This window comes from Lepidochelys kempii, chromosome 20 (genome assembly GCF_965140265.1).
Source record: "Lepidochelys kempii isolate rLepKem1 chromosome 20, rLepKem1.hap2, whole genome shotgun sequence".
NCBI lineage: Eukaryota > Metazoa > Chordata > Testudines > Cheloniidae > Lepidochelys > Lepidochelys kempii.
In genome coordinates, this window is record NC_133275.1 from 18,779,677 (window position 1) to 18,807,330 (window position 27,654).

General features: G+C 59.0%; 2 protein-coding genes across 6 annotated transcripts in view; both read right to left on the reverse strand.

The window, feature by feature from the left end:
- ATP5MC2 (ATP synthase membrane subunit c locus 2) overlaps nt 1–27,654 on the reverse strand; it is a 231,272-nt gene that overhangs the window by 86,294 nt on the left and 117,324 nt on the right. The gene's annotated exons all lie outside the window — the stretch shown is intronic.
- Nucleotides 5,265–27,584, reverse strand: CALCOCO1 (calcium binding and coiled-coil domain 1). Of its 5 annotated transcripts, none has more exons than XM_073318109.1 (15): nt 27,498–27,584; nt 19,583–19,747; nt 18,514–18,616; nt 17,361–17,554; nt 16,674–16,832; nt 16,123–16,271; nt 15,278–15,368; nt 14,840–14,995; nt 13,860–14,114; nt 13,105–13,230; nt 12,649–12,744; nt 12,275–12,386; nt 10,792–11,006; nt 8,876–8,982; nt 5,265–6,695 (listed from the first exon to the last, which is right to left on the reverse strand). In XM_073318109.1, the coding sequence occupies exons 2-15, from the start codon at nt 19,742–19,744 to the stop codon at nt 6,491–6,493; spliced, it is 2,130 nt and encodes a 709-aa protein (XP_073174210.1). In that variant the 5' UTR covers nt 19,745–19,747; nt 27,498–27,584; the 3' UTR covers nt 5,265–6,490. The 5 variants fall into 5 exon arrangements, with proteins under 5 accessions (XP_073174210.1, XP_073174208.1, XP_073174211.1 ...); XM_073318107.1 differs by having other exon boundaries at nt 19,583–19,818; nt 27,498–27,566; XM_073318110.1 differs by having other exon boundaries at nt 27,527–27,545.

Here is a 27,654-nt window from a genome sequence, read left to right on the forward strand (position 1 = left end):
GGTTCTGGGCAGGATTGGGGGTCCCCCCAGGAGGCAAACCTGGGGAATGAAGCAGCTTTGGGCTTTTTCCCATGTTGCCCCTCACCATATCCCTCCTCTATCTGTGGTACTTATCTGGCCCCCGTCTCCCTAGTACGAGAGCATCTCACAGTCTTGGGTGTATTCAGCCTTGTGAGGCAGCCCCATTGTACAGATGGGAGACTGAGGCACGGAGAGGCTAAGGCCCAGGTGCAAGGTCTTTGGGCTCCTAAGATCCATTGAATTCAAAGTCACAGGGGAAATCCATGGCAGAGCATGGCCTTTGGCCTCAGCTCTCCTCAGACCCCAGGCTAGCACCCTAACCCCTGGGCCAACTTTCCCCTACCCACCTGCAGCGCCCCCTGTGCCTCCTCCTTCAATCCCTCCTTGCAACTCTGCCTCCGAAAGGCTTGCAGACATGTGGGCAGTGGGGGGCTGAAACTGCTGCCCGTTGCTCCACCCAGCATGGTCCCATCAGCTCGTGCTCCCCCATCTGTTGGCACCTTGCATTTCTTGGCTTATTTCGACTGGAAGGTCTTTGGGGCAGGAACCATCTGTTTTGTTGTGTGTTTGTACAGCGCCTAGCGCAGTGGGATCCTCGACCAGGACTGGGGCTGCTAGGTCTTACTGTAATACACCTAATAAACAATGTACAGCACCTAGCACAATTGAGTCCTGAGGCTCTGAGGAGCTACTGTAATAAAAATAATACTGACTATGAAGACTCAGTAATCATGGGCACCTGGGGAAAGCAGCATGAGATGGGAAGCAGAGCCTGGGCATTATCGGATGGGCATGGTCCCGGACCCGCTCATTTGCTGAAGTATGGCCCCTCTCCATGTCTTAGTATCTTCCTGTGCCATGGGATGGGCAGCAGAATTGGGCACGGTGCCTCCTGCTTCCACCTCCCGCCCTCTCTCCCTGGTGGCTCCAGCTCCCTGGAGTTTGTCCCCTTGGAGGGTCCCTAGCTGCACCATGCCCCACAGCCAAGCGGGCAACCCACGGAGCTCCCCCAACTCCTTGGGGTGCCTGCAACAGCCACTTCCCACCCATGACCAGCTCAGCTTGGCTCTCAAAGGGGCTGGTCTCACCTCCAGCTTTACTAGCCCAGTGCATGAGTTCGTGTTGTGGCCTCGGGGGGAACCCGGAGGCCACAAACTGACTGGGCTGCAAAGGGTCTATACCAGACGTCCCTTTCTCCCACTGGAGCCACATTCCCTTCGTTGTCCATCCAGTCCTAAGGGGAATTCACACTAAGGGCTGACAGCCCCTGGAGACCCATCCTGCCTTTCACCCGCTCAAGAACAAGGGCACAGTGAATGAAAGTGAATGGTGGGGATTTCAAAGGGGATGAGAGGCAACACTTTCTCACACAAAGGGCAATTGGACTGTGGAACTCCCTGCCACAGGAAGTCACTGAGGGCAAACACTCCCAAAGGGGGACATTTCGGTGGATAGCGGGACTAGCCAGAGTTAGAAGAGTGAATGCTGACGTAGGCAGCGATATTAAACCTTGGGCTTTGCGGTTTAAGCCTAAATGTATCAGCGACCAAGATCAGACGTAATGTGTGGGGCAGATTATCCCACATCTGCTACTGTAGCCTGCTTATATCTGCCTCTGCAGCACCTCGCACCGGCCACAGTCAGAGGCAGGATGCTTGACTAGATGGAACTTGGGTCTGGCAATTCCACACAGAGCCGGGGTGATGTCGACCAGCCCTGCTCTGGAAGGACCGGCTCCTGGGAAGAGGGGCTAGAGGCGTCTCCATGGCCCATTCAGGTCTCAGTGATGGGGGGCACTTGGTTCCGGCTCATTGCAGACACTTACTTAATAGCAACAAACCCAAACTGCACCAGCTCAGTCTGCCAGGTTGCCCAGATGGGCACAAGTGGCACTTGGTACCAAGTGGGCCCAGGGCTCGCCAGGCAGAAGGCCCCAGCTGTCAGCCCTGCAGCCCCAGGGATATTTCAGGCCAGAAGGGGATTGTGAGTGGCTCTCCTGTATAAAACAGCCCGCAGGCTTGCCCGCAGACATTGACTCAGCCACCTCTAGGATGCGGCCACCCCTGGGGTGGGATGCGACGGCTGTTAAACAGCCACACCACATCTTAGGCTTGGAGTGGAGAAGCCTGCTGGGGAAGTGGATCGAAGGAGGCAGACTGGAATCCCCCATTGGATTTGGGCTCGGGATTAACTTTCCTGTTCCTGGGGGATTTTCCGGGACCCCATTAGAATCATAGAATATCAGGGTTGGAAGGGACCTCAGGAGGTCATTTAGTCCAACCCCAACTAAATCATCCCAGCCAGGGCTTTGTCCAGCCAGGCCTTAAAAACCTCTAAGGAAGGAAATTCCACTACCTTCCTAGGTAACCCATTCCAGTGCTTCACCACCCTCCTAGTGAAAAAGTGTTTCCTAATATCCAACCTAGACCTCCCCCACTGCAACTTGAGACCATTACTCCTTGTTCTGTCATCCGCTACCACTGAGAACAGCCAAGCTCCATCCTCTTTGGAACTGCCCTTCAGGTAGTCGAAAGCAGCTATCAGATCCCTCCTCACTCTTCTCTTCTGCAGACTAAATAATCCCAGTTCCCTCAGCCTCTCTTCATAAATCATGACACAAGGTATCAAGACCTCAGCTCTATGTTTCGCCCCGGAGAGGACACCTCCAGGCAGCACAGCGCCCCCTAGGGCTGACCTGGCTCTGCCCCCCTTCTGAATTACCAGCGCATCTTCCTGCAGCACCGGTGTAGACCCGGAAGACTCCTAGCCACCATCTGAGATTTTAAAGTCCATTTTGACCCTGTCCACAAACCCACAAGGAGGCAGCTTAGCCCCGTGGCGAGGCCTCTCAGGACTTTTGGGTTCTACTCCTAGCTCTGCCACTAACTGGCTGGATGACCTGGGCAAGTCACTTCCCCACTGGGTGCCTCAGTTTCCCCACCCACTCACATCTGTTTAGATTGCAAGCTCTCTGGGGCAGGGACTGTCTCCTGCTCTGTGTCTGTTCTGTGCTAGCCCAATGGGACCCTGATCTCAGCTGGGACCTCTACATGGTTCCATAATAGTAATACTTCCAGGCTAGGGAGGCTGGGATCTGTGATGCTGGGAGTCACGACTCCTGGCCTTCAGACCTGTCCCCCGAGGATCAGTCCTTGCAGCTTCCTCTCATGCATCTGGTACTGGCCGGTCTCGGAGACAGGAGCATGGAGTCACTGCTTAGAGCTGGTGGCAACGAGAAATGCCTGGTGTCATGTAGCTGCTGCCAGGGTCAGACCCAGGCATCCTGAGTCTCTGCCTCACGTTCAAGCCATAACAGTCTGCAGCAGTTGGGCAGGGGGTCCAAACCCAGCTGGCACCACCTAAGTGTTGATTTCCTCCCTGTGGCCAGAACTGCATTCTTACACTGCAGCGGGGCAGACAGGCAATCTACTGCAGGCAACAATCCTGCCCAGAGCGGCCTCTCCATGTGGGCCAGGGGAGATATGGAAGCACAGCTCCGGAGGCAAAGCCTGCACCAGCCAAGGGATGGGGACAGATCTTCTATCCCGCCCTGCTCAGCTCCACCACAGCAGCGTCCCCCATCGCAGCAAGAGGAACATTTCCAATCCCAGGTGCTTCGGCTGCCTTCCCGGCCTTGATCTCTGCCCCCGGCTGCCCAGGCATCGGCCTTGCCCCCTGCAGTTCTGTTGGCGTTTACCCCCATGAGTAAAAAGCAGCCCGACTATCCTGGCAGAGCTTGGGAGGGCAGCGATCTCCCTGGGCCTGGCGGAGTGGCGCAAGGTTTTACGGTGCCCTATAAACCATAAATCAGGCAAAGCTTTGAAGAGACTGGATTTTATTAGAATAGCCAAGACATGTAATATAAATATATATACACACTATACATGGGCCGCGCGCGTGCGTGTGTGTGTCTGTGTGTGTGCACTGGTTTTTTATTGCTCTGACGTTCGGGGACCTTAGTTGTCTTTGTCGGGGGGAAAAAAACATTAAAAAAACAACAAAAACCGGCCAGGTATGGGCCTGGGGAGAAGCAGGGAACAGCTGGACACATCAGAATCACCAACCACGGTAAGTTACAAAATAAAGAGCGCCCATAAACCAGTGATCAAAACAGCAGCCTCATCTCCTGCATTCAAAAGGCACAATCACGAACTCTCATCCCACCCAACCGACTGAGAACTCGGGGGCGAGCCGGACGCCTGGCTTCTTTCTCCCTCCTCCACAAGAAGAGCAGGGGGCAAATGAAGACTCACAACAGTATTATATTTAAAAAAACAAATTAAAAACAAAAGGAATTGCAACCGTGAATACAAAAAGCAAGTGCATGAGAATAATCGAAGGTGGGGTATGTACAAGTGGGTGGGGGTGGGTTGAACTGCCCCCCTCCCCCCGAAATCAAGCAAACCAACAGCAAATCAACACTAGTTACTGAGCATGCTACAGCGGGTAGCTATAAGATGCAGAGACCCGGTGGAGGGAGACCCTGAATCCTGAGAATTAGAACAGTAATAATGGACGAGTGTTTAAAAAACAAAGTGAAAATAAAACCATTTAAGGGGTAGTGTCAAGGCTCTGCCCTGCCTGCTGCCCCGTCCAGGGGTCATGCCAGGGCTGGTGACCCTCCCCGCATTGTCTCCCCAGGGGTTCAGTCAGGCTGTATCCCCCCTGCAGCTCCCACAGGTCATGCAAGGTCTGTGCCCCCCGCCCCGCTGTCATGTCAGGGCTGGTGCACCCTGCCCCCCTCCCATGCCGCAGGGACCCTGTCAACTCTCAAGTTGGCCAGGTGGGTCTTTGGATCCCTCCTCCCCGTCTCCCGGTCCGGTCACACTCCACCCCATTACTGCCCCGGCACAGTCACTGCCCAGAGGCTGCGGGGAGTGGCAGATTGCGACAGAGAGCCAGGAGATGCTGCCCCAGGAGATGCTGGTGCAACGGTTGGATGATCCCATGGCAGTCACTCCTGATTTACACCCAGGTGGGGGCTGGGATCCCTGGAGCGCCCCATGGGGCAGCCGAGATTGGGACCAGACCCGGGGCAGGGAGTGGCTCAATTCTAGGCCAAGGGGATGCTGGGGCCAGGAGGCCGCTTGGCAGAGAAAAGCAGCTGGGGAAACCCAGCCCCCAACATGGGCTGGGACAGGACAGATACCCTGGTGTACACACACACAGAGCTCTGGGCACCAGCTCAGGCCCCTTTGCCCCCCCATAACCTGGGCAACCCCCCCTCCCCCCACAACCCTTCCCCACTTCCACCCCCGACCTGAGATCACCGGGAAGGGAAGGGTTTCGGTGCATGGGGCTCTGGATCCTGTGGGCCCTCTTGGGCCATTAACCCCGCGTGGGAGGCAGCGGTGGCGAACGAGCTGATGGAAGGCCCGTTGTGCCAATTATTTAAGCAGTTGACATTCTAACAAATCAGCGGAGCGCTTCCAGCATTATCGGCTGGCTCTTGGCATGTGCTGGCGTCCTGCAGGGCCGAGCAGTGGACGGGGTGGGGGCTGGGTCTCCTTGCCCTGCAGCCAGGGAAACTGAGTCCCATGGGGGAACAGATCCTTACGACAGCCGCGAAATTCCCTAGCCCAGACATGGAAACCAGTAGCCCAGCCAGAGCCCAAAGGCTAGTTGACTGGGCCCAGGGGAGCGGAGCTCGGGGTCTTTGGGATCCAGGGCGGGGTCCACGAGGGGGGGGGGAATCCAGGCCCCTTTTAGCCTGAACTATGGGGCAGCCTAACCCCACTCAGCCCCCTCCTCTGCTCTCCTCTTACTGACCTCCTGCACCTCCCAGAGCTCTGAGGGACCCAGGAAATCTGCCTAACCTCACCTGGCCTCACCTTCTCTGAACTGCTCCTCCATCTCCTGTATCTTCCAAAATCCAGTGCCCAGCAGTTCCCAACACTCCAAGTTTGGAGCCCCAGGGGAAACATTGGGGGAAGGGGGGGAAGACAGTGTGCCCCTAGGGCAGCCCGCAGCTCCAACACCCCCCACCTCCAGCGAGCCTTCCCCAGCTCTATGCAGCAGTCTCAGGTACCAGGAGGCAGATGGGAGTTGGGGACACCCCCCGGGGATTCCTATTGCCCTGACACACAGCCCCCACAGCCAAGGGGTGTGTGTGCCCCCCCCCCCCCGCAACTGATGAGCGCTCAGCATCTGCAGTGGTTGAACCCCATATTGGGGGGTGGGAGCAACTCGCCCTATTTCAGCCTAAGGCAGCAGGGTGGGGGCTGGAGACCTCAGGCCTACAGACCTGCCTGGGAACAGTCACTAGGCGGCGTTATTGCCCAGCTTCCCCCCCCCCCTTCACTCCCTGCTCTCAGATGCCATGGAGGGCAGGAGGAGGGGGCAAAATCGCCCCCCAGCGTTCGGGGGAGCCCAGGGCACCCTCGTGTGGCTCCTAGGGGGTGAGCCAGCCTGGCAGTGCCTGACAGGAGGGTCCAGGGAGAGGCAGGGAGAGGCGGGGGCCACGGGGGTGTCACTCGAAGGCGAAGGGGTCGTGGGCGCTGAAGAAGAAGTGGCTGTCGACGTGCTCCTCCAGCGCCTCCTTGTCGCACTCCAGGGGGAAGCGCTCCTTGCAGATGGGGCACTCCTTCCACAGGCCGGGGGACGCGGGCAGGTCCAGCGGGGAGGTGCCCATCCCACACGGGCCCGGGTCCGACGGCTGGCGGCCTGTGATGCCGCTGCAAAGGGGCGACAGAGACGGAGGATAGGCACCCCTAGAGCTCGTCGCGCCCCTGAGCGGGGCCCTGGCAGTACCCCCCGCCACCAGCCCTGCACGGAGCGCACAGCCGGGCCGGGGTTATTATGGGTTCCCCCCCCCCCGCCCGCTATTCCAGTTCTCCCCCCTCCTGATTCCCCCCATCCCCCGGGTCTCTCTTTTTGCTCCTTCCCCGTCAGACTCTGCAGAACACGGAGCAGCCCCCCAATTCCCTGCACAGGACCAACCCCCCACCCCCCACAGCGCAGCAGCCCCTCCCCCTTCTCAAAGGGGAGCAGTGGCCCCCTCAACCCAGAATTCCTTTTATTCCTCAGACACCCCCGTCTCATCGCCTCTGCACACGGCAGCCTGCACCCACCCTGCCCTTCCCTCAATACGTCATCCCACTGCACCCACTCTGCCCTCCCCTGACGCCCCCATCCCATCCCCCCGGCATCCCTTCTGCCCTTCCCCCGACACCAGCATCCAACCCTGCCTCCCCCCGACACGTCATCCCACTGCACCCACCCCCTGCCCTATCCTGACTCCCCCATCCCCCCGCATCCCTTCTGCCCTTCCCCCGACACCAGTATCCAACCCTGCCTCCCCCCGACACGTCATCCCACTGCACCCACCCCCTGCCCTATCCTGACTCCCCCATCCCCCCGCATCCCTTCTGCCCTTCCCCCAACACCAGCATCCAACCCTGCCTCCCCCCGACACGACATCCCATTGCACCCACCCCCTGCCCTATCCTGACTCCCGCATCCCATCCCCCCGCATCCCTTCTGCCCTTCCCCCGACACCAGTATCCAACCCTGCCTTCCCCCGACACGACATCCCATTGCACCCACCCCCTGCCCTATCCTGACGCCCGCATCCCATCCCCCCGCATCCCTTCTGCCCTTCCCCCGACACCAGCATCCAACCCTGCCTTCCCCCGACACGACATCCCATTGCACCCACCCCCTGCCCTATCCTGACGCCCGCATCCCATCCCCCCGCATCCCTTCTGCCCTTCCCCCGACACCAGCATCCAACCCTGCCTTCCCCCGACACGACATCCCATTGCACCCACCCCCTGCCCTATCCTGACTCCCCCATCCCATCCCCCCGCATCCCTTCTGCCCTTCCCCCGACACCAGCATCCAACCCTGCCTTCCCCCGACACGACATCCCATTGCACCCACCCCCTGCCCTATCCTGACTCCCGCATCCCATCCCCCCGCATCCCTTCTGCCCTTCCCCCAACACCAGCATCCAACCCTGCCTTCCCCCGACACGACATCCCATTGCACCCACCCCCTGCCCTATCCTGACTCCCGCATCCCATCCCCCCGCATCCCTTCTGCCCTTCCCCCGACACCAGCATCCAACCCTGCCTCCCCCCGACACGTCATCCCACTGCACCCACCCTGCCCTATCCTGACGCCCCCATCCTGTCCCCCTGCCGCAGCTACCCTGCCAATCCCCAACACTGGCATCCCACCCCACCCTCCCCCCATACCTCGATCCCATCCCCTCTGTATCCACCTGCCTGCCCCCAACACCCCATCCCACCTCTCTGCACTCAGCACCCTGCACCAACCTGCCCTTCCTGGTCCTGACACCCCCACTGCATCCCATCCCTCCCCCACATGGGTACACAGACCCACCCTTGCCTTGCAGCTGGGTGATTCTCTCTATTTCACTTGCAAATAGACCCCCGCCCCGCCCGCCTCTGTCTGCAGGAGAAAGGAATCTAATGATGCTGAAAATTGATTCAGAAATGCCCTGACACGGCTGTACATCTCCCAGCTCCGTGCTTGCCACTTTTATGGCCACTGGCTGTAAAAGTCACCGGCTCCCTGCGCCCACAGGGAAATTTATATATTTTTACTAACTAAGAGGAGGCTTGGAAAGCTGCCCCAATCCCCCGCTTCCCCTACTCCCACCCCACTACTCTGCTCCCCTCCATCCGCCTCCCCATCCCCCCACCCTGCTCCCCTGCATCCTCCTCCCCAGCCTCCCACTGCTCCCCTCCATCCTCCTCCCATCCCCCACCCTGCTCCCCATTCCCCCACTGTGCTCCCCTCCATCCTCTTCTCCATCCTTTCCTTATGGGCAGGGCAAAGGAACAGACCCCTGCTCTGCTGACAGGCCCCAGCCGATATCCCCCCTCACCTTGCCATCTCATAGAAGACGCTGCCCAGCTCGGGCAGCAGCAGACTGGCCTCTTCCCCTCCGCTCCGCACGGCTGCCATCAGCACAGCCTTCTCGTCCTCCGCCTCCTGCAGTCAGAGCGAGGGTGAGAGCACCGGGGGCCAGAGTCCAGCCCTTGCCCCCCCAGCAGTCGGGTGCCCCTCGCGCACAGGCATAGTGATTGTGCCCCCCCTAAGCAGCTGGGCTCCCCGGAAGAACAGTCCTGCTATGTGTCATAGGCCCTACACTGCTGAGGATGGATGGGGATTCTCCTTTACATCCAGCGGCAGCAGGCTGGGCCCTGGGAGCACGGGGGTGTGAGTTTTATCCCCGTTGCTGCGAGGTCCCCAGCTGTACTGCTAGGGTGTGGGCTACCCCAATGGGTCTCTGTGAGGTTCCTGCCCCCAGGCTGTACGGGGGAATCATGGAGCCAGCAGCCGGGCAACCTCCCTAGCCCCAGCCCAGCTCCCGTTCAGGAGCCCCAGGGAACCCCAAATGCCTGGTGATTAGCTGACTGCCACATCCAGATCTCACCAGCCCAGAAGCCCCAGAGGATTGGGAGCTGGAGCTTTGGTTTCGGCCTGCGGGGTGGGGGAGCTACTGTGTTGTAACCAGATCCCCCCCAACACTGTTGCTTTCCTAGTGTAGATGGGCCCCAGACCTGGAGGGCTAAGATCAGCCCCTCCTAGGGCTAGTGTTGCGATGGCCCAGATGATGCAGAGTCCCCCATCCAGCTGCTCTCGTTGCCCCTTTGGGGATGGAGGTGGGGGCTCCCCAGCACTGATGCTGTGAGGCTGGCAGGGAGAAGTCCTCACTCCCCATGGGGCTGACCCCAACCCCCCACTTTCCCCAGTGGGAGGTGCTGGAGAGACTCCCTGGCACCCCCCTTTTCTGCCTGGCCATTAATGTTACTGCATGTAAACTGCATGTTCTATCGTGCCAATTATCAGAGGTTTGTCAGTTTTACAGGGGCGGGTCTAAAAAGCCCCTTGCCCGACTCACGGCTGGAGGGACGGGGGAGGAAGAATCTGCCCCGTGAACAAACAGCGACTGCAGTGGGACACGGAGAGATTTCAAATGTGGGCCTGATCCCCAGCCTGGCACAGACACCCCTTCCCCCTGTCCTTAGGGGGGAGCTGACCCCAGTCCTGCGTGGGCTCTCATCAGACAGCAGGGACCAGCTGAGCGGGCCTTTTGCTAGAGGCAGGTCCGGGCAGCTCCAGGGACCTTCCAGCTACTCCTATCAGGGATGTGGTCGAGGGGAATGCAAGAGGGTTTGGGGGGCTGGCAGATAACCCCTCCCCCCGGATGAAGCAGGCTCAGACGCACCCTCAAAGCTGGGCTTTCTGTTGCCCAGGAAGGTGGGGGCCCACCCCATCCACCTCCGGGCTTTAAGGTTCCAGGGATCAGAAGCTTGAAGCCCGTTGGATGAGACAGGGTCCTTTGTGCAGTACCACACTTGGGGGGTCCCTGGGCACAACACTGGCAGATAATCACTGGGCTCGATTTGGGGGCTCGGCATGAGATGCGGCGGGGGCTACTGCTCACAGGAGGGTGAACTGACTGGACTGGGGCAGAGTGGGAGGGGGGCTGCACCGTGTGCGGGTCCCTGCATCAATCTAGGATGGATGTTCTGCATGGGCCAGGGGGCCACCATTGGCAAGAAAGAAATGGCACCTGATGGTCACAAGAAAGCCAGGACTCCCGGGTTCTGTCCTTAGCTCTGGGAGGGAGTGTGGAAGAGTGGGGTAGCATAAGTAGCTGGCAGCCAGGATGCTAGGGTTCTACTTCCACCCCTGCCCCTGCTTGCTGTGTGACCAAGGGCGAGTCCCTGTGCCTCAGTTTCCCCCTCCACACTGCCCGGTGCTTGGGGGGGTCCTCGCCCCCCGGGGACTCACTGAGTCGGAGCTGTTGTCCTCAGTGGCCTGCTTGATCTGGGTGGTGATGGGGGCCGGCTGGCTGATCACCACCCTGTGCATGGGCTCCCGCAGGCACGGCGGGGTCTTGGTGGCCGATCGGTTGTCGCACAGGCTGTAAGGGCTGAGCTGGGTGTGGATCCTCATGTCCTCGGGGGACTCGTCCTCCGAGTCCGAGAGTGGGGAGTCCAGGGAGCCTGGGGAGGAGGGGAGGCCACAGGGTCACTTGGGCAGCCAGTGCCCCCTGCTGAGCAGAGCATGGTGTGTGGGGCACAGGGCATAGGGGGGGACCCCTGCTGGGGGGAGGAGCCTGGAGGGGGGAGCCAGCACCGGTGGGGGGGGAGTGACAGCTGGCATTGGCACAGGGTTGGTAACTCCGGGGGGCAGCACTATGCTGGGTGGGGGGAGCAGCACAGGGCGATGTCAGGGAGGGAGAGAGGGGGTGGCTGCAGAGTGGACATAGCAGTGAGAGCGGGGCGGGGATGCAGGGGGGATGAACAGGGGTAACAGTGAGGGGGTAACCATCGGAGGTGCAGGGTCCCGGGGTGAGGCAGTGAAGTGGGGGCAGAGCAGGTCAAGGAGCGGAGCGTTACCAGCCCCTCTGGGTTGCCTAGGGGTAATGGGATGGGGTCGGGGGGACAGGACGTAACAGGGCTAAAGGGGTCAGGGATGGGAATAACAGGGTGGGGGGATTATGGGGATGGGGGAACAGGGATGGGGTAATGGGATGAGGTAATGGGGTGGAGGGATGGGGGAACAGGGATGGGGGGGTAAAGTGGTGGGGGATAGGGTAATGGTGGTGGGGATAATGGGGAGAAGGGTAATGGGGTGGGGGAAAGTGGGAACAGAAGTGGGGGGCCTGGGGGTAACAGGGCTAAAGGGGTGAGGGATGGAGGTAACGGGGGTAATGGGATGGGGAGGTTATGGGGGGGATGAGGATAATGGGGGTGGGAGGATTATGGGGAGAAGGATAATGGGGTGGGGAGGTAATGGGGTGGGGGATGTGGGTGGGTGGATGGAGTAATGGAGGTGGGGATAAAGGTGGGACTAAAGGGATGAGGTGGGGGTAATGAGGTGGGGTGAGGGGGTTATGGGGGGATGGGGGCAATGGGAGTAACAGGGATGGTGTAGGGAGGTAACAGCGGCGGGAGAATGGGGGTAATGGTGGGATGGGGAGGTAACAGGGGTGGGAGGATGGGCGGGATGGGGGTGGATGGGGGTAACGGGGGTGGGGTGGATGGGGGTAACAGGGGTGGGGTGGGGAGGTAACGGGTGGGAGGATGGGGGTAGGGGCATGGGGGTAACAGGGGTGGGAGGATGGGGGTGATGGAGATGGGGGTAACAGGGGTGGGGTGGGAAGGTAGCGGGTTGGAGGATGGGGGTAGGAGGATGGGGACGGCTGGGGAGGTAACAGGGGTGGGGGGGAGCGGCACAGGGCGATGTCTGGGGACGGGGGGTTACCCACTCAGCGCCGTGGCCGCCGTCTCCTCCTCCTCGGCCACCGTCACCTCGCTCCACTTCTCGTCGGCCACCTTCTCCAGCCGCTCCTCCAGCTTGCGGGCGTACTCCAGCAGCTCCTGGGGAGGGGACAGCCGCCAGGGTCAGGATCGGCCCCACCTGCGCCCCGGGCCCCAGGCCATGGGGAGATTGGGTGGGGACCCCGGAGGGGGCAGGGGCTTTGCCTGCCCCCACCCACTGCCCAGGCTGCAGGATCCCTGCCTGACCCCAGGGCCCCGCCCAGCTCCTCTGCAGGGAAGGCGGCTCATGTCACCCGCTCCTGATACCCTCCTGGCTCCGGGGTTCAGCCCCCTTTGATCTCTGACCCTGGATGGCACCAACCTGTTTCTCCTCCTGCAGCTGCTCCTTCTCCTTCTCAGCCACCTTCAGGGCCGCACGCAGCTCCTTGAGCTCCCGCTTGCTCTCCGACAGCTGCACCTGGGGAGGGGGGAAGGGGGCACAGGACCGTGAGAACTGCCCCAGGGCAGGGCGAGTGCCAATGGCCAGCCCTGCACCAGCCTCGGGAGGGAACCTCCATACCCCAGGCACCCGATCCCGCAGAACCCATAAGCGCCCCAATCCCTTCTCCTGTGGGGCAGGGCGCCCCCTCGCACCAGTGTGTGGCTTTCGGGGTAGGGCCTCCCCATGCCAGCTCTGATTCCTCCCCATATAGGGCAGGGACCGCCCCCTCCCACACGCCAGGGCCTCCCCATCTCAGCTCTGATCCCACCCCCTACAGGGCAGAGACTGGGGCTCCCCTCTGTCCCAGGGACAGTGCCCACCCTGCACTGGCCTTACCAGGCTGGAGTCCCTCTCGTGGGACAGTTCAGATTTCAGCGCCTGCTTCTGGGCTCGCTCCTCCTGCAGGTTCTTCTCCAGCTTCAGCACCTCGGCACTCAGCTTCAGGATCTTGTCCTTCTCTGCCTGCAAACGGCATGGGGGGCGCTCACGGGGGGCCAGCACATCTCCCTAGCTAGGCTTGGATGGAAGGACTACAAATACCCAGTGCAGTGTGAGGGCCGCTGTGCTGCAGGGAGCAGGGTGAGAGGCTCAATAGGGGGCGCCCTCCCCTCGCAGCCAGTGCTGGCCCCAACGCGGTGCTAGGGGGCGCTGCGCTGCAGGAAACAGGGCAGGGGGCTCAGCAGGGGGCACTGTCCTCTCTGATAAGAGGTTTAGGGGGTTCTGGGCTGCAGGGAGCAGGGGGATTAGTACAGGTTATTCTCCCCTCATGCTGTGCTTCAGGGAGCTCAGTAGGGGGCGCTCTCCTTTCAGCCAGAGCCCAACCCAGGGCAGCCCTAGGGGGCGCTGTGCTGAGACATAAACCAAGTTCTGAGCATTGTGTGGGTCACGACAGGGGGGCTTTTCCCAAGGCCTGGACATGCTCGCCCCAGCTCCCTGTCCACCGGTCACTGAGACAAGCCCAGCTAGGGGATGCACTTTCATTTCCCATCCTAATCCTGCTGCATTGGCAGTACCCCATCCCAGGGGTGGCTGCACCCCAGTAGTGGCTGCACCCATTCAAGTGAGAGGCCCAGTGGGGTGGGGGTTGGCACCTCTATGCTCTGCAGCAGGTTGCTCTTCTCCTTCCACCACTGGCCTTTCCCCTCCTTCCATTTCAGGGTCATGTCCGCCAGCTTGATGTTGGTCTCGGCTGACTCCAGCCGGCTCTTGTGCAGGTCCGAGATGGTGCGGTCCCTGATGGAGGATGCGCTGGCCAACTCCTCCCCCAGCAGCACCACTTTCTGCTGGCTGGCGGCAAGGAGGTCCTGGGTGGAGCGGAGCTGCTCACACAGCGCTTCCAGCTGGGCCTGGCAGGGCAGGGAAAGGCAATGTGGGGGGATCGGAAATAATGAGTGGGATGGAAGAGGCCAGCTGGGTTCTGCCCCTGCATCCCACCCCCATACACAGCGACAAGGGAGCAGTTGAGGGCATTTAAAAGACTGTTAAAATTCTTTGCCGTTAGCATGCGGAACTCCCTGCTACAGGATGTTATCAAGGCAAACTGCTCAATTAGGTGCAGGGTAGCTCTGAGGTCTATGCACCAAAGACAAGCCGGAAATAGCTGGCCTTCCTCTAAGCCAGGGTTCGAATCACATTAGGGCTAATGCAGGCTTTCTGAGGAGCCTGGAGACTCCCCTCCTGGCAGAGATCTTCAAAATCCTGCTCCAAGAGGGTGCCAAAGATCCTGCGGCACTTTTCACGTGAGCAGGGTTTGGGCTGCTGCCTTCTTGGTAAAACTCTATCCTGTTACTACTCTCCATGCCCCAGAAGTGGCTGCATTTCAGGAGTCAGTGGGAAAAGAACCCAGGAGTCCTGGCTCCCTGTCCTCACCCCTAAAACACACACAGGCACCCACAGCCGGGAAAGAGAACCCAGGAGTCCTGGCTCCCATCCCCCTGCTCTTGCAGTGACACCGTTCTAATCCCCTCTTTTCCAGGGGAAGGGCTGGTGAATGCACACACCCAAGCAGAGGGAGGGGGGAGTGGAGGCTGCCCCCTGGCACCAAGGCGGGCCCCCCACCCTGGGCACTCACCGTCCTCTGCTGTGCGGCTGCCAGCTTCTGCTGCAGCTTGCTGATGTCCTCCTGCAGCACCAGGGCCTGCGACACCTTCTCGCCGTGCCGGGTCTTGGCCAGCAGCAGGTCGCAGGCCAGGTTCCGGCTCTCCTGCTCCGAGGCCTGCAGCTTGACCTGGGGGGTTGGGGTGGGGGACACCTGATCCTCACGTGCCAGCCCAGAGACTCCTGAGAGGGGGTGGGACCCACCTCCCTTCCCTCTGGGTGTCCCCTGGGGATGGGAGAACCCTGCCGCTCTACGCATGTATGGAGAGAGACCCCCCCACTCCTGTGTGTGTCTGAGGGGGAGGGGAGGAACCCCCGCTCCTCTGCTCACCCCAGCTAGCTCCACCACCACCAAGTCACCCCTACAAGCCCTGCCCCGGGTCCCCCCATTGTGGGGCGCCGCAGTGCTCACCTGGTAATGCTCCTTCTCGGCGTTCTCCTCCTTGAGCTGGTGACGGATCTGCTCCTGCTCCCGTACCAGGGACTTCACCGTGTCCTTCATCCTGGGCGGGGCGGGAGAGATGGAGACAGGCAGGGTGAGCCCCGGCTCGGCTTGGGGCACTGCCGGCTACAGAGGTGGGGGGGGGCGGGTGAGGCACAGCGAGGTCAGAACCCCAGGGGGAGGCTGTGTCCTGCAGCCCCGCTGATGGGTCCCCATAGTCAGCACGGCCTGGGAATACGGGGCACTGCAACCCCACTCCCACCCCAGAGGCTGCACCCCGACGGCACATCAGAGTCCACGCCGCTTCGGGGGGAGGGAAGAAAGGAGAGAGCACCCCATACTGAGCCCCCACCCTACTCCCTGGAGCACAGGACATCACCCCCTAGGGCATCAGCCTATTCTCACTCAGGGCAAGAGCCCCCCCCAAACAGCGGGCCTCTTCAGCTTCCCGCAAGACCCTGGGTTTGGCCTCAGCCGTCACCCATCCAAGCACTGACCAGGTTCAACCCTGCTTAGCGACTGGACGAGATCAGGGGAGGAGGTGGGGCCGGGGCGGGGATTTGGGGAAGGAGTTGGAATAGGGGCAGGGAGGGGGCAGAGTTAGGGCGGGGCAAGGGATGGGTGGGAGAGGGCAGGGCAGGGGCGGGGCCTCGTGGAACGGGTGGAGTGGGGGCGGAGCCAGGGGAAAAGCGGGGTGGAGCACCCACTGGCGGGAGCAGAAGTTGGCACCTAGGCTGCCTCCCTGCCTGCCAGTCCACAGCACTGACCCTAACTCCCCTCCGCATGCCTGCTGACCCCCGCCCACTGCTGCTCACCTGTCCAATTCCACCTCCTTCTGCAGCACCTTCTCGCTCAGGGCCTGAACGTCCTCCTCCAGCTCCTGGATGCGGGCCAGCTGTCCCGCCTGCTGCCGGCTCAGGGCATCCCGCTCCTCCATCACGGCTGCATGGGAGCTCGAGAGATCCTGGGAGAGGAGCCGCCGGGCGGGGCAGGGAGGGGAGGGGTGAGCCGGGATCAGGGATACAGGATCAGCACAGAATCTGGGTGCTCTGGCAAGGAGCAGGGAAGCCCAGGGACCCCCCCCCCCCTCAAGCTGGAGAGCCCCTTTGGAATTTGGGGCTAAGCCTGTGGGTAGCAGGGTGGGGGGAATGCAAGGAGGAATATGGGGTCCCCTCCTAGGTGGGCGTCTCCCGGGAGGTAGCCCAGCCCAGTGGCCTGAACACAAGAGCCAGGAGACCTCATTCACCCACGTGCGTGCCTCAGTTTACCCCCAGTGTGATGGGCGACGGGAAGCAGGGGGTGGGGGACTCAACCCAGTGGCTGTTGCCTGATAGGGCTCGGTGCCCGCAGGGGGTACCCCACACACCTTGTACTGCTCGGCCAGCTTGGTGTGCTCATCCCGCATGGTGCCCAGAGCCCCCTCCAGCTGCTCAATCCGGGCCTGCAGCTCCTTCACCTCCTCCTCCAGCTGGAGTTTCTCTCGCAGCAGCCTGCTGTGCTCCTGCTGGCTCTCCTCCAGCTGGTTCTGGGGGGGAATGGGACCCACAGGGACCGGCGTTTTAGTACGGACAGAGGGGGCAGGCACTACACTCCCCCCAGGCCCCCAGAACACGGCAGGACGCAAAGGCAGGCAAGGGGTTAACTCAGGTAGGCAGAGCAAGGGACTGGCGGTGGGGCTCTTATCACAGTCCGGAGGTCGTCCTGAAGGGGCAGAGCTGATGGAGGGCGGGGCCAGGGCTAAGCTCTGCCCCATTTCCCAATGCAGTTGTTACTGCCTGCCCCGCAGGGAGAAAAGCCTGGCAGGAGGGGAGGGTTTTGAGTTGACCAGGACATGTCCAGGTGCCCTCCTGGGCAGAGCAACAGCTGATCCCTCCCATTGCCCTCCACCTTGTCCACTGGGTGAGCTCACAGCCTAACCAGGCCCAGGGGAAACTGAGGCACAAGCCTGGGAAGTGACTTGCCCAAGACCACTGGCAGAGCTGGAACCAGAACCCAGGTCTCCAGGCACCCAATCTGGTGCTCTACCCACCAGGCAATACTGACCCCTCATTACCTGCAGCAGGGTGGCCTTGGGCACCACCAGCAACATGTCCATGTTGCCCTCGTCATCCTCCTCCAGTGTGACGAGCTCGTCCATGGGCCGGGGCTCGCTGAACTGGAAGGGGCTGCTCTGGCCGCGCACCTCGCCACGGCGGTCCACGTAGCGGAACTGGTACTGCTGGGCCCCCGGCTTGGGCAGGTAGCTGGCTACAGCAGGACAAACACGGCCCAGCATCAGATGCCTCTGCCCCACCATTGTTAGGGCCTTGGCAGGAGGCTGACTGCCTCTGGGTTGGGGCTCGGATGCCCCATAGTCTGGGGCTAGGTCTGGTCCCTGGCTCTCCCCTGACACGTCTTGCCCACAGCAACTGCCCCGCACTCCTGAGTCCTGGCACCAGTGTGGTCGGTGCCATGGCAGAGCGGCTGGCGAGTGCCTTGTCAGCAGACCACATTGGTCACAGAGGTGCTGCTCCCCAGCCAGTCCACCGCCCCCTGGCCTTGAGCCTAGTCTGTATGGCCTGCTCTGGCCTGGCCTCACTCAGCTCACTCCGGCTTGGCCTCTCTGACAACCAGCGGGTAGTGCCAAAGGTCAACGGTGGCCTGGATGCCCGTTCCATCAGGGGCTGCTCGGAGACCTGCTATCCCATTCCAGTCCCGGCCTCGCTCCTTCCCCCTGGCTGCCTCCTGCACCCCTTCCTAGGATCCTCTCTGCTTTACCCCCATCCCTCCCCTCCCCTCCCCTCCCAATGCCCCCTGTAGTCACTGCACCATACACCCAGGCAGGGGGACTTCAGTGAGCATTTGGCTTTGCAGCATGCCTGGAGGCCGGACGCCACGCTAGTTGGGCCCATGGGCCCGATCTGGTGGGGATACGGGGCTGGATCTGCCCGTGGGCCTGACCCAGCAATGCAAGGTGATATTGGGCTAGATGGGCCTGCTGGCAAGACCATGTCTATCAGGGAGGCCGGAATACCGGGCTAGATGGGCCCTTGGTCCGACAAGCCACGGCAAACCCTCCGTAACCCAAACCTTCTCCCAGGGCTGCCACCCCTTCTGGCCATTGCTCTGGCTGCTCACTGACTGACCCCCCCGTCCGATCTCACCCTCCCGCCACCCCCACGCACGTGATCTCCGTACCCCTGCTCCCCAGGAGCTCGCCTCCCTACCATGGAACTGGACGCTGGAATGGACGGGCGCCCCCTCCGCGCCTCCGTCGGGCACCACGCACCACACGAAGGTGTAGTAATCCCGCACAGACGAGGCCTCCACCTGGACAGACAGACGCAGGCAAGAAGGTGTCTGAGGAACCCCTGGCATTAGCTAAGCGTTTCTCTAGCGCTCATCAAATGCCAGTGTCACTGTCCTCATTGCGGGGGACTGGGAGGGGCTACCACAGCAATGGGTGTCTATGCTGCCCACTAAGCCTGGGCTCTGACCCAGGTTTGAGCCCAAGCCCCGCTTCCGTCCACACACAGATCTGGCTGACTTGGGGCAGCAAGCACTCAGGACCCGGGTCTTACAGCCCTGCTGGGGGTGGGGGTGGGTCACAGCCAAGGCGTGTCATTTTGCAGTCTGCATGCAGCTCAAGCGGCAGACCCAAGTTGAAGGTCTGCACGGCGCAGCATGGGCGTGCTAGCTTGGCTGCGACACCCGGGTCTGGCAATTGTAAGCCCAGGTTTACCATGCAGCGTGGATGCTTAAGTGCGGGCTTGGAACTGCTGAAACCTCAAGCCTGGGTCTGCCTAGCTGTTACACAGCACAGGAGGGCAGTATCATTCCCCTGCCCGCCCCTATTTTACAGATGGGGAAACTGAGGTACATGAAGGGGAAGTGACTTGCCAAGGCTGGCCACCAGGAATAGAAGCCTGGTCTCATGAGTCCCAGGCCAGCGCTCTAGCCATTAGGCCACGCTATCTCGTTTTGCTTTTGCATGCAGGGAAAAGCAGGAGGCTTGGTCGACTTGTGGGTGAATTTCAAGGTGGCCTGCAGAAGTGGGCCCCTCCTTTCACGAGCACGCTGCGGGCTCAGCGCCATGGAACAGCAGAGAATGCAACAGGAGGGGAAGCCTGTACCCCAGGTGATGAGGAGGCCACCCACGCACCCTGTGCCTCCCCATCTCAGCCTGATTCACTGCCTGATCAGAACACTTGCTGCATGGCCCCCCCTGTGGGGACAGCTACAGGGGAGATCCCAGCTAAGGCATCCAGCTCCCACCCGCCTCTTTCTTCCCAGTACCTTGAATATCCCGATCCAGTCGCGGGCCGACGGCTTCATGCTGGGGGGCAGAGTGTAGTGGCACTCGACCTTGGTGTTGGGCACGTAAGTGCGGGCCACGTTGAGGAAGGCCATGGTAGGGTGGGCCTGTGCCTGCGACTTGCTGGGAGACACCTCCTCCATCCTCTTCATCGGGGTGGAAGGTGAAGAAGGACAGTGTGACAGTCTGTAACCCAATGTTCACCTTTTCTACAAGACTATGATAAATTTTGTATATAGTATGCCTTGTGAGGTATCATTCAAAAACTCATAATATGCTTACCTTTATTGTCCTGGTAAAAGGTGTGTGACAACATTGTATGTAAAGTTATTCAATTCTACTGTATGACATTGCAGAGACATGTTCCAAGTTTAGAAAGGCAGCCACAAACCAGTTCCACAGAGACACCAGGCAAACTGATCCCTCAGCTAGGTGTCAACAAAATCAAATGGACCATCACCTGGGTAAGTGGCCATTCTTTGGCAGGCAAAAGGGTGAGAGTGAGAAATCTACATTTTGGCAAAGAAAGTGCTGGAGGTTCCCATCTCCTGCTGTCTCCTGAACCTCAGCTGGAGATGATTCTCAAAGAAAAAGAGAACTGTAAGAAAAGGGAAGAAACTCCCCTAAAGATCTCTCCTTTCTTCTCTACTCACGGCATTGACAACACTTGAAGGACAAAGGAAGGGATCCAGGCAGAAAGGAATTCAGCCAGTGAGGCTGCTAGAAGATGTAGTGAGAAAGACTTTTGCTTTGAAATCACTTAGCTTGTTAAGTTAGATGTTAGTTGCGTTGTACCTTTAATTTCTTTGTAACCAATTCTGACTTTTATGCCTCATTACTTGTAATCTCTTAAAATCTATCCTTCCGTAGTTAATAAACTTGTTTTATTGTTTTATCTAGACCAGGGTGTTTGGATTGAAGTATTTGGGAAACTCCATTTGAGATACCAGGGTTTGTGCATACCATTTTCTATTAATAAAATGATGGACTTTATATGAGTTTGTGGTGTCCAGGAGAGAGCTGGGCAGTACCAGATGCACATTTCTGGGGGAAAGTCTGGGACTGGGAGTTTCAGTGTAATTCAGGGGTGGTTGGCTGTAACACTCTTGCAGTGTAGCTGTGAGTGAGTTACATGTGTGTGAGCAGACCAGGAGTGGTTGCTCGCACAGCGAAGCCGTGTAAAAGGCACCCCAGACTGGAGAATTGAGGGGACACAGTTGCTCAACAGTCCAGATTGTACCCCGGGAATGTCACAGGTGGGAGGGAAAAAAGTGATGGGAAAGGGGCAGGATGGGAAAATCCCACCATGGACCAACCTGGGATGCCCTGAAAGTCACTGCTTCCCTACATGCCATGGGTACATCCACGGAACTCATTACTGTGGGCACCTCATGGGCATGGATGCATTTAGCTTCCCAGCCCGCAGGAAGCAGGGCAGTGCCACTGTCTCTATTTTACAGAGGTTCCTGGGCACACAGGGAGTCCATTTCAGAGTGGGGAATTGAACCCAGGAGTCCTGGCACTCAGGCACCTTTGGAGCTGGACCCCCAAGACCACACATATTTCAGACAGAAAGGGACCTTTGTCTAGTCTTTTTAACTCTGGTTAGTGGCAAGGGCACTAAACTGGGACTCAGGGCACTTGGGTTCTGTTCCCAGCTCTGCTTCTGACCTGCTGTGTGACCCTGGGCAACTCACTCCCTTGCTCTGTGCCTCAGTTTCTCCTCCCACCCTGTGAAATCTTTGGCACAGGGATGGTGGCTTGCACCTAGACTCGTAACCTTGGCTGGGGTCTACCTAGGAATTAACACAAATCCATTGACAAAAACAAATCAGGTTGCCCCATGGTGCCCCGTGCCCATCCAGCAAAACGCAGACCTATGACAGCCAGGAAACTTAGAGTAAAGGTGCACACCAATGTAACCTTAATCCTGCCCTTTCTGAGCAATGACCCAGGGTGCCCAAAAGACACGTACTTGCACTCTGCCTTTGCAGCTTGTGCCCATGCCCAGGGAAGAAGCACACGCCAGCTGCAGCACAGAGTCCAATGCAGTCTCTTTACCAAGGTGAAGCTTGTGTCTAGGTGAGCTGGACTGAATGGGTGCTGCCTATGCCCGGACACGGTGCCTCCACCAGAAAACCAACCCCACACGCACTGTATTTTACAACCTTTCACCATCCCACATAGGATCCCCTCAAACACAACACTGTCGCTCACCCATCAGGACACGCCCACCCTACCCTTGTACCCCACCTCACTGCTGACGCCCCCCATGGCAAGAAGACCTCCGGGCCCTTCTGCTGACACATGCTTCCCAGCTCAGCACTGGAATGAGACAAACGGCATCTCTCAGGATGCATATGTACCGTTTTCCTGTCCTCACACACGTGGGGCGAGGCGTGGGCAGAGGTGCTCAGAATCTCTGCAGGGCAGGGCACCCCCATATTACCCCCTCATCACAATCACAGCTCTGCCCAGCTTCTCCAGCTAATCCCTCCACCATTCCATATAGCGCCACCTAACAACAGCGAGCACAGCTGGAGCGCACACAGATAATTCCTACTGGCTACCACCAGCTCCAGAGGGGCAGAGTTAAGGCTGTGTTGGGGCGTCCCTTCACCCTGCCTTTTCTGGTTGTCCAACGTTTGAGTCCTGCTGGATGGGCAAGAGACCCAACAGGCAACTTCAGCTCTGTGTTAACCAAGTTTTTTGTCCGTGAATTTCCTAGTTTTCCAACCAGAAAGAGAAACATTTTTTGTAAGAGTCAGGGGTCAGGCAGGTCGTTATAGCTGTCCCCTAAGTTTGTAGCCAGTCTGTTGCTGGCTAGCAAGCAGGCTATGTGATCCTACGAGCTCCTGTCCCTTTTGGCACAGAACCACAGGTCATGCTGTGAAATGTCTGGAAGGTGGTGCTGCTAACAGGGCAGTGAGGGAAATCTCATCCCTGGCCAAAAATCTGACTATTTTATTCCGTGGTGGTTTAGTTTCAGTAGCTTTACACAGTGCAGTCTCTCTCCTTCTCCACCCCCATTTCTCACATCAGGTAGCGCCCCCACCCCCATTTCCAGCTTCCCCTCCCCGTCCTGCCCCATGAAGTCATTCAGGACCATTCCTTGGCATGTGAGAAGCCATGAGCACGTAAGAAATTTGTTCTACGTGTATCAGAAGCAGCTGCTTATGGGAGGGCCACACATTTCTCAGTTACAGAGGCTGCGCTGGTCCCCAAACTGCCCCCTCCAGGCACTCCCTGCTCTGGCGAGGCCCCTGGCTCGCCCAGCCTCCAAGCTGGCCCCCTGGCCAGCACCACGCAGGGGTGCTGTCACCTTAACTTTGAATTGTCTGATTTTCAGAGATTTCAATGTGTGGTGTAGTCAGGGCTCCTCCAGAACCCGGTTTACATCTGTTGGGAGAAGGGCTCAGACCCCTTAGAATAACAGGGCCCCCAAGATCCCGGCACACACACATGGAGGGGGGAAGGGCAGGGAAAGGGGCTTGGTCTCCTCACTCGAGAGAGACAGGGCTTAGTGGATCCCAGCACACACATGGGGGCAGGGGAGGGGCTGAGATCCCTTAGAACAGCTGGGCCCTCAGGAACCTAGCACACACAGGGGCAGAAAGAGGGACTCAGACCCTCTCGGAGGAGCAGGCTGACACCTCCCTCCCAAGATCCTCATACACACATAGGGGGGAGAAGGTGGGGCTCACATGCTCCCACATCCCTAGTCACCCCATTTACCCTACCGCTCCCCCACGTCTCCCCTCCCCATGTCCCACCCCTCCCCGGAGCCCCCAACCCCTCTCCGCTCCCTGCCACCCATCCCCATTACTCCCATGATTCCCCTTCCCCAGCACTCTCCCAACCCCTGGCCTGGCGCAGCAAGCATTCCCGTGTCATTCCTTTTCCTTTCAAAAAGAGTTTGCGCCCTTCTCAGTTCCCTGCTGTCCTGGGATTACAGTTCCCAGCTATAACAGAAACCCTTCAATCGAGGCAGACAGTCGCACTTGGCCTGTAATTTGTCCTCAGAGATCTGCCACGGGTAGCTTTCAAAAGCTCAGGGTCACAGCCCATCCCCTCAACCCACCATGTCAAGTGCAATCACTATGGCTAGAAATCGTCTTTCTGCGCTCGTGCTTTGCAAGTTCTTCGGCACACAAGTGTTTCGCAACCCCTAATGCAGACAGCCTAACTCTGCCTTTAATAGTGCTTTCAAAATTGCCTCCCCCAAGGAGCAGTGGGGACCACACACGAGCTGAGTTAACTGCCGGGTGACTGAGCTCAGCTGGGGACAATCGGAGACACAGTCTGAGCCTCAGGTGTGTGCCCCTCCCACCCCCACCACGTTGGTAGAATCTGTTGCCTTGATGAAATACTGGGTTTTTCAGGTGGCTGTATTTTGGATTTGGATCATTTACCCGACCCTGCATCCCCAGGGGGCATGTCACATTTCAAGAGAATCCAAGAGAGCATTTGACTTAGAACAGTCAACCTTTAAACAAAGGGGTTCTCAACTTTAATCGCAGGAGCTAGCTCTTCTATTGTGCCTTTCACCCATGGATCTCGAAGCTCTTTACAAAGGAGGTCAGCATCATTCTCTTCATTTCACAGCTGGTGAAACTGAGGCACAGAGCAGGGACGGGACTTGCCCAGGTCACCTAGTTGGCCAGGTCTCCAAGTCCCCATCCAGTGCTCTAGCCAGTATGCCCCAGAAAATGCAGCCCTATGGAACCAGGTGAAGTTGGCCACTACACTGGGGGGAGCAGATGCGTCTACTGCCCTGGGCACGGATACTGTGGCACAAGGGGAACCACATTGGAACACTGCTGCGAGGTGAGAGGACAAACACGACCCCACTCCCCTGGCCCCGCCCTGGCCTACCAGGAGTATCTGGGTCTCATCCTGCCTCTCCAGCATCAGATCCCAAAGTGCTTTACAAGTGGCATATACTAGGATCACTCTGATTGCTGCCCTGGGGCGGAGTCCACACCAGTGCAATAGAGGACAGGAAGTGGAGTCTCCAGTGTTACCAACTCTCATGATTTTGTCATGAGCCTCAGGATAATGATTGTTTTCCTTAAAGCCCCAGCTCCTGGAGTCAAGGGGATACGTGATGATTTCAGCCTTTCTTAAAGAAAAAGTACGTTTCCAGCCCCCGGGGCAGTGGAGAAAGCTTCCAAATGTGACCCCGGTGCACCGCAAAGGCTCACCAAGCAGAAGGCCAATAAGAAGAACCCAAACGCTAATATTTTTACATAACCTCAGGATTTTTGGTGAGCCTGACTCATGATGTTTGAACATTTGGGGTTGGCGAAACTGAGTCTCACACCCAGCTGGGGAAACACACGGAAGGGGAATGCACGGATGCACGGTGAAAGCCCCGGCTCTTGTGAAAGCGGTCGCAGGATGCTTAGCAACAGCAAAAGAGCCAAGCCATTGATTTTACATCTCAGCTGGAAAGTGGTGGCTCCAGCACCTGGCTGGGGCATCGGTTCAGGACAGCTTAGAGCACTCTGGGGTCTTTGTATTCTGTTTATACAGCACCTAGCGCAACAGGCGCTGGGTCCATGACTGGACCTCCGAAGTCCTACCACGATACAGAAATAATAACAGCACCCCTTGCTTTATCGCTAGAGTCATTTCCCTCAGAAGCCTAGGTTTTTCTGGAAAGTCTCCCCTCCAAGCAGTGTACAGGCCCATTACTGCTTAGCTTACAAAACGCAGCAGGGACAGACCACCACATCAGGGCTGTAAGCTAGGCACAGGGAGAGAGACATCTGGTCCTGTCTACACAGCAGCTGCAATTAACTCAGCAGCTAGATTGTCTCGTCAGCGCCATGGCCAAGGTGAGGTTACATCTACACAACAAGTTAACAATGTGGGTAACAGCCAAGAGACTCGTACACAGCACTGATGGGGCTCTAAACATCTTCAGAGGGGTTCACTGCAAAGGGGGTGACCCCAATTTCCTCTCTGGCCCAGCCAAAATCCTCGCTCGATGATCCCATGTGACAGAGGCGCCCTGTAACTTGGTGCCTTCCCTGCCATCATTAGACTCTCCGCACACTGGCGCCCGTGTGCATCGATCCTGCGTGGCGAGTGTCCCAGTACATCTGAATGAGATCCCCAAAGAGCGCCTGCACCAATTAAAATCCCTGGTGCAGTGATGCCTGGGTGGAAGATATGCTGGGAGGGAGCATGGCCTAGTGGATACAGGACAGGATTAGCATTCCGGGGATCTGGACTCCAGTGCCAGCTCACACCCTGCTCTGCTGGGTGACCTTGTGTTAGTCACTGCCTCTCCGTGCCTCAGTTTCCCCATCTGTAAAATGGGGATAATGAAACTGGCCTCCTTTGTAAGCACTGTAAGACCCACCGATGATAAGAGCTAGGTATTAACATTAGCTCCTTTATAGAGTCCTGCTATTACTAACTTCCTCTGATATAAAATGACACTCTGAGCATCTTAAGGTTAGCAGGGTGGCGGCTGTGGCTAGAGAGTGGAATTAAGGCAGGACACCTGGCTTCTACTCCTAGCTCTGCTATGTGACCTGGGGCAAGTCACTTCCCCACCGCGTGCCTCCATTTCCACTCCCACCCTTTGCCTATGGAGACTCTGAGCTCTTTGGGGCAGGGACTGCCTCTCTGTGGCCACAACAGGGCCCTGATTTCGCTTGGGGCCTCTTGGCCTTGCTCTCCTGGGAATCCTGCACAATCACTGCTCAAAAGCGCTCATGGCATGGGCAAGACACCTCATGATCAGCCCCACAAGCCCAGACAGCGCACGGCTGGCGTGGGACCTCCTGGGCATCATCCAGCCAAGTGCCTGAAGCTACAGTACATTCCTTTCCCCTCCCAGGAGTCTGCTTCTCCAGCTGTGCCACGCCAGCCAAGGAGCAGCCATGTGCAAAACAAATCCCAGCAGCTGCCTGCCAGCCATCCTCTCCGCTCACCTGGCTGCCAGGAACAGGGGGAGGATTCCTTGATGCTTGCACAAGGCAAGCAGCGTGCACCAGCCTTGTGCAAGGCCGGGTCCAAGGAGAGACAAGGAAAAACCACCTCCCAGCTTGGCAAGAGAAGAAAAGACCTGGGTCCCCTGCGGGTTTCGGGGAAACTCTTCCCCCTCCCCGCCCCTGCCCTTCTTGCTCAGAATAAAAGGCTTTAAAAAAAATCAAACGGCTCCAAACCAAAGCGATAAAGGAAACTCGTGTTCGGAAACCCAAAGCCACAGGCGTGCTGGGGAAGGAAACTGCACAGGGGGGAACTTGCGCAGGGGGGTGGCTGCGGGGGGATGAAGATCGCCCTGATGCACCAGCCCCAGGTGAAAATACAGGCATGGGAGAGATTTTTTGCTCTTTAATACCATAGGGGTGGCTAATCTCTGGGTTGCCAGGGGCATCCAGGGGGCTCAGCTCCAACCAGGCAAACATCTCAGCCCGGCAGGTCCCAGCAGCCAGGGGAGATGGGGGTAAAGCAGTGGAAGGGGGCTTAAGCTGGGGGGGGGGCTGTCAGCTGTGGTGGGAGGGGGGGCGAGTTTCCACCTCCTGGGCTGTCCCCTTACAGAGGCTGCCTTCCCTGCAGCAGGGAGCCCAGCCGCCCAAGGCCTCGAACACAGGCCAGGCGAGCCTGAGATCCGTGGGCTGCCGGATTCCAGGGTACCCTGGCCACAGGCACAGCCCTCGCGGGGGGGGGGGGGGGGAGGGGAGCACTGCGGGGGGGAGCACGCATTGTCCCCAGCGAGCCCCTGGCACGAGGCTGCACTGTGCAGAAAGGGAACTGCCCCTCTCCAAAAGCCCAGACCCACCCCCTCCCCCAGGCAGCAGCAGAGGAAGGAGTGGGGGGCCGGGGCCTGAGAGGGGGAGAAAAGCAGAGGCGCCCCATTAGATAAAGAAGGTCTCTTACCCTACAGAGCAATCAGCTGTTCCACTAACCTTTTACCAACAACAAAAACACCACTCAGCCCAGCAGGGGGCGGGGGGAAGGGGCGGCCCGGAGGATGCTGGGAGTTGTAGTTCCCTCTGGCCACCTGGCGCTAGGGTGGGGTAGGAGGGGAGACTGC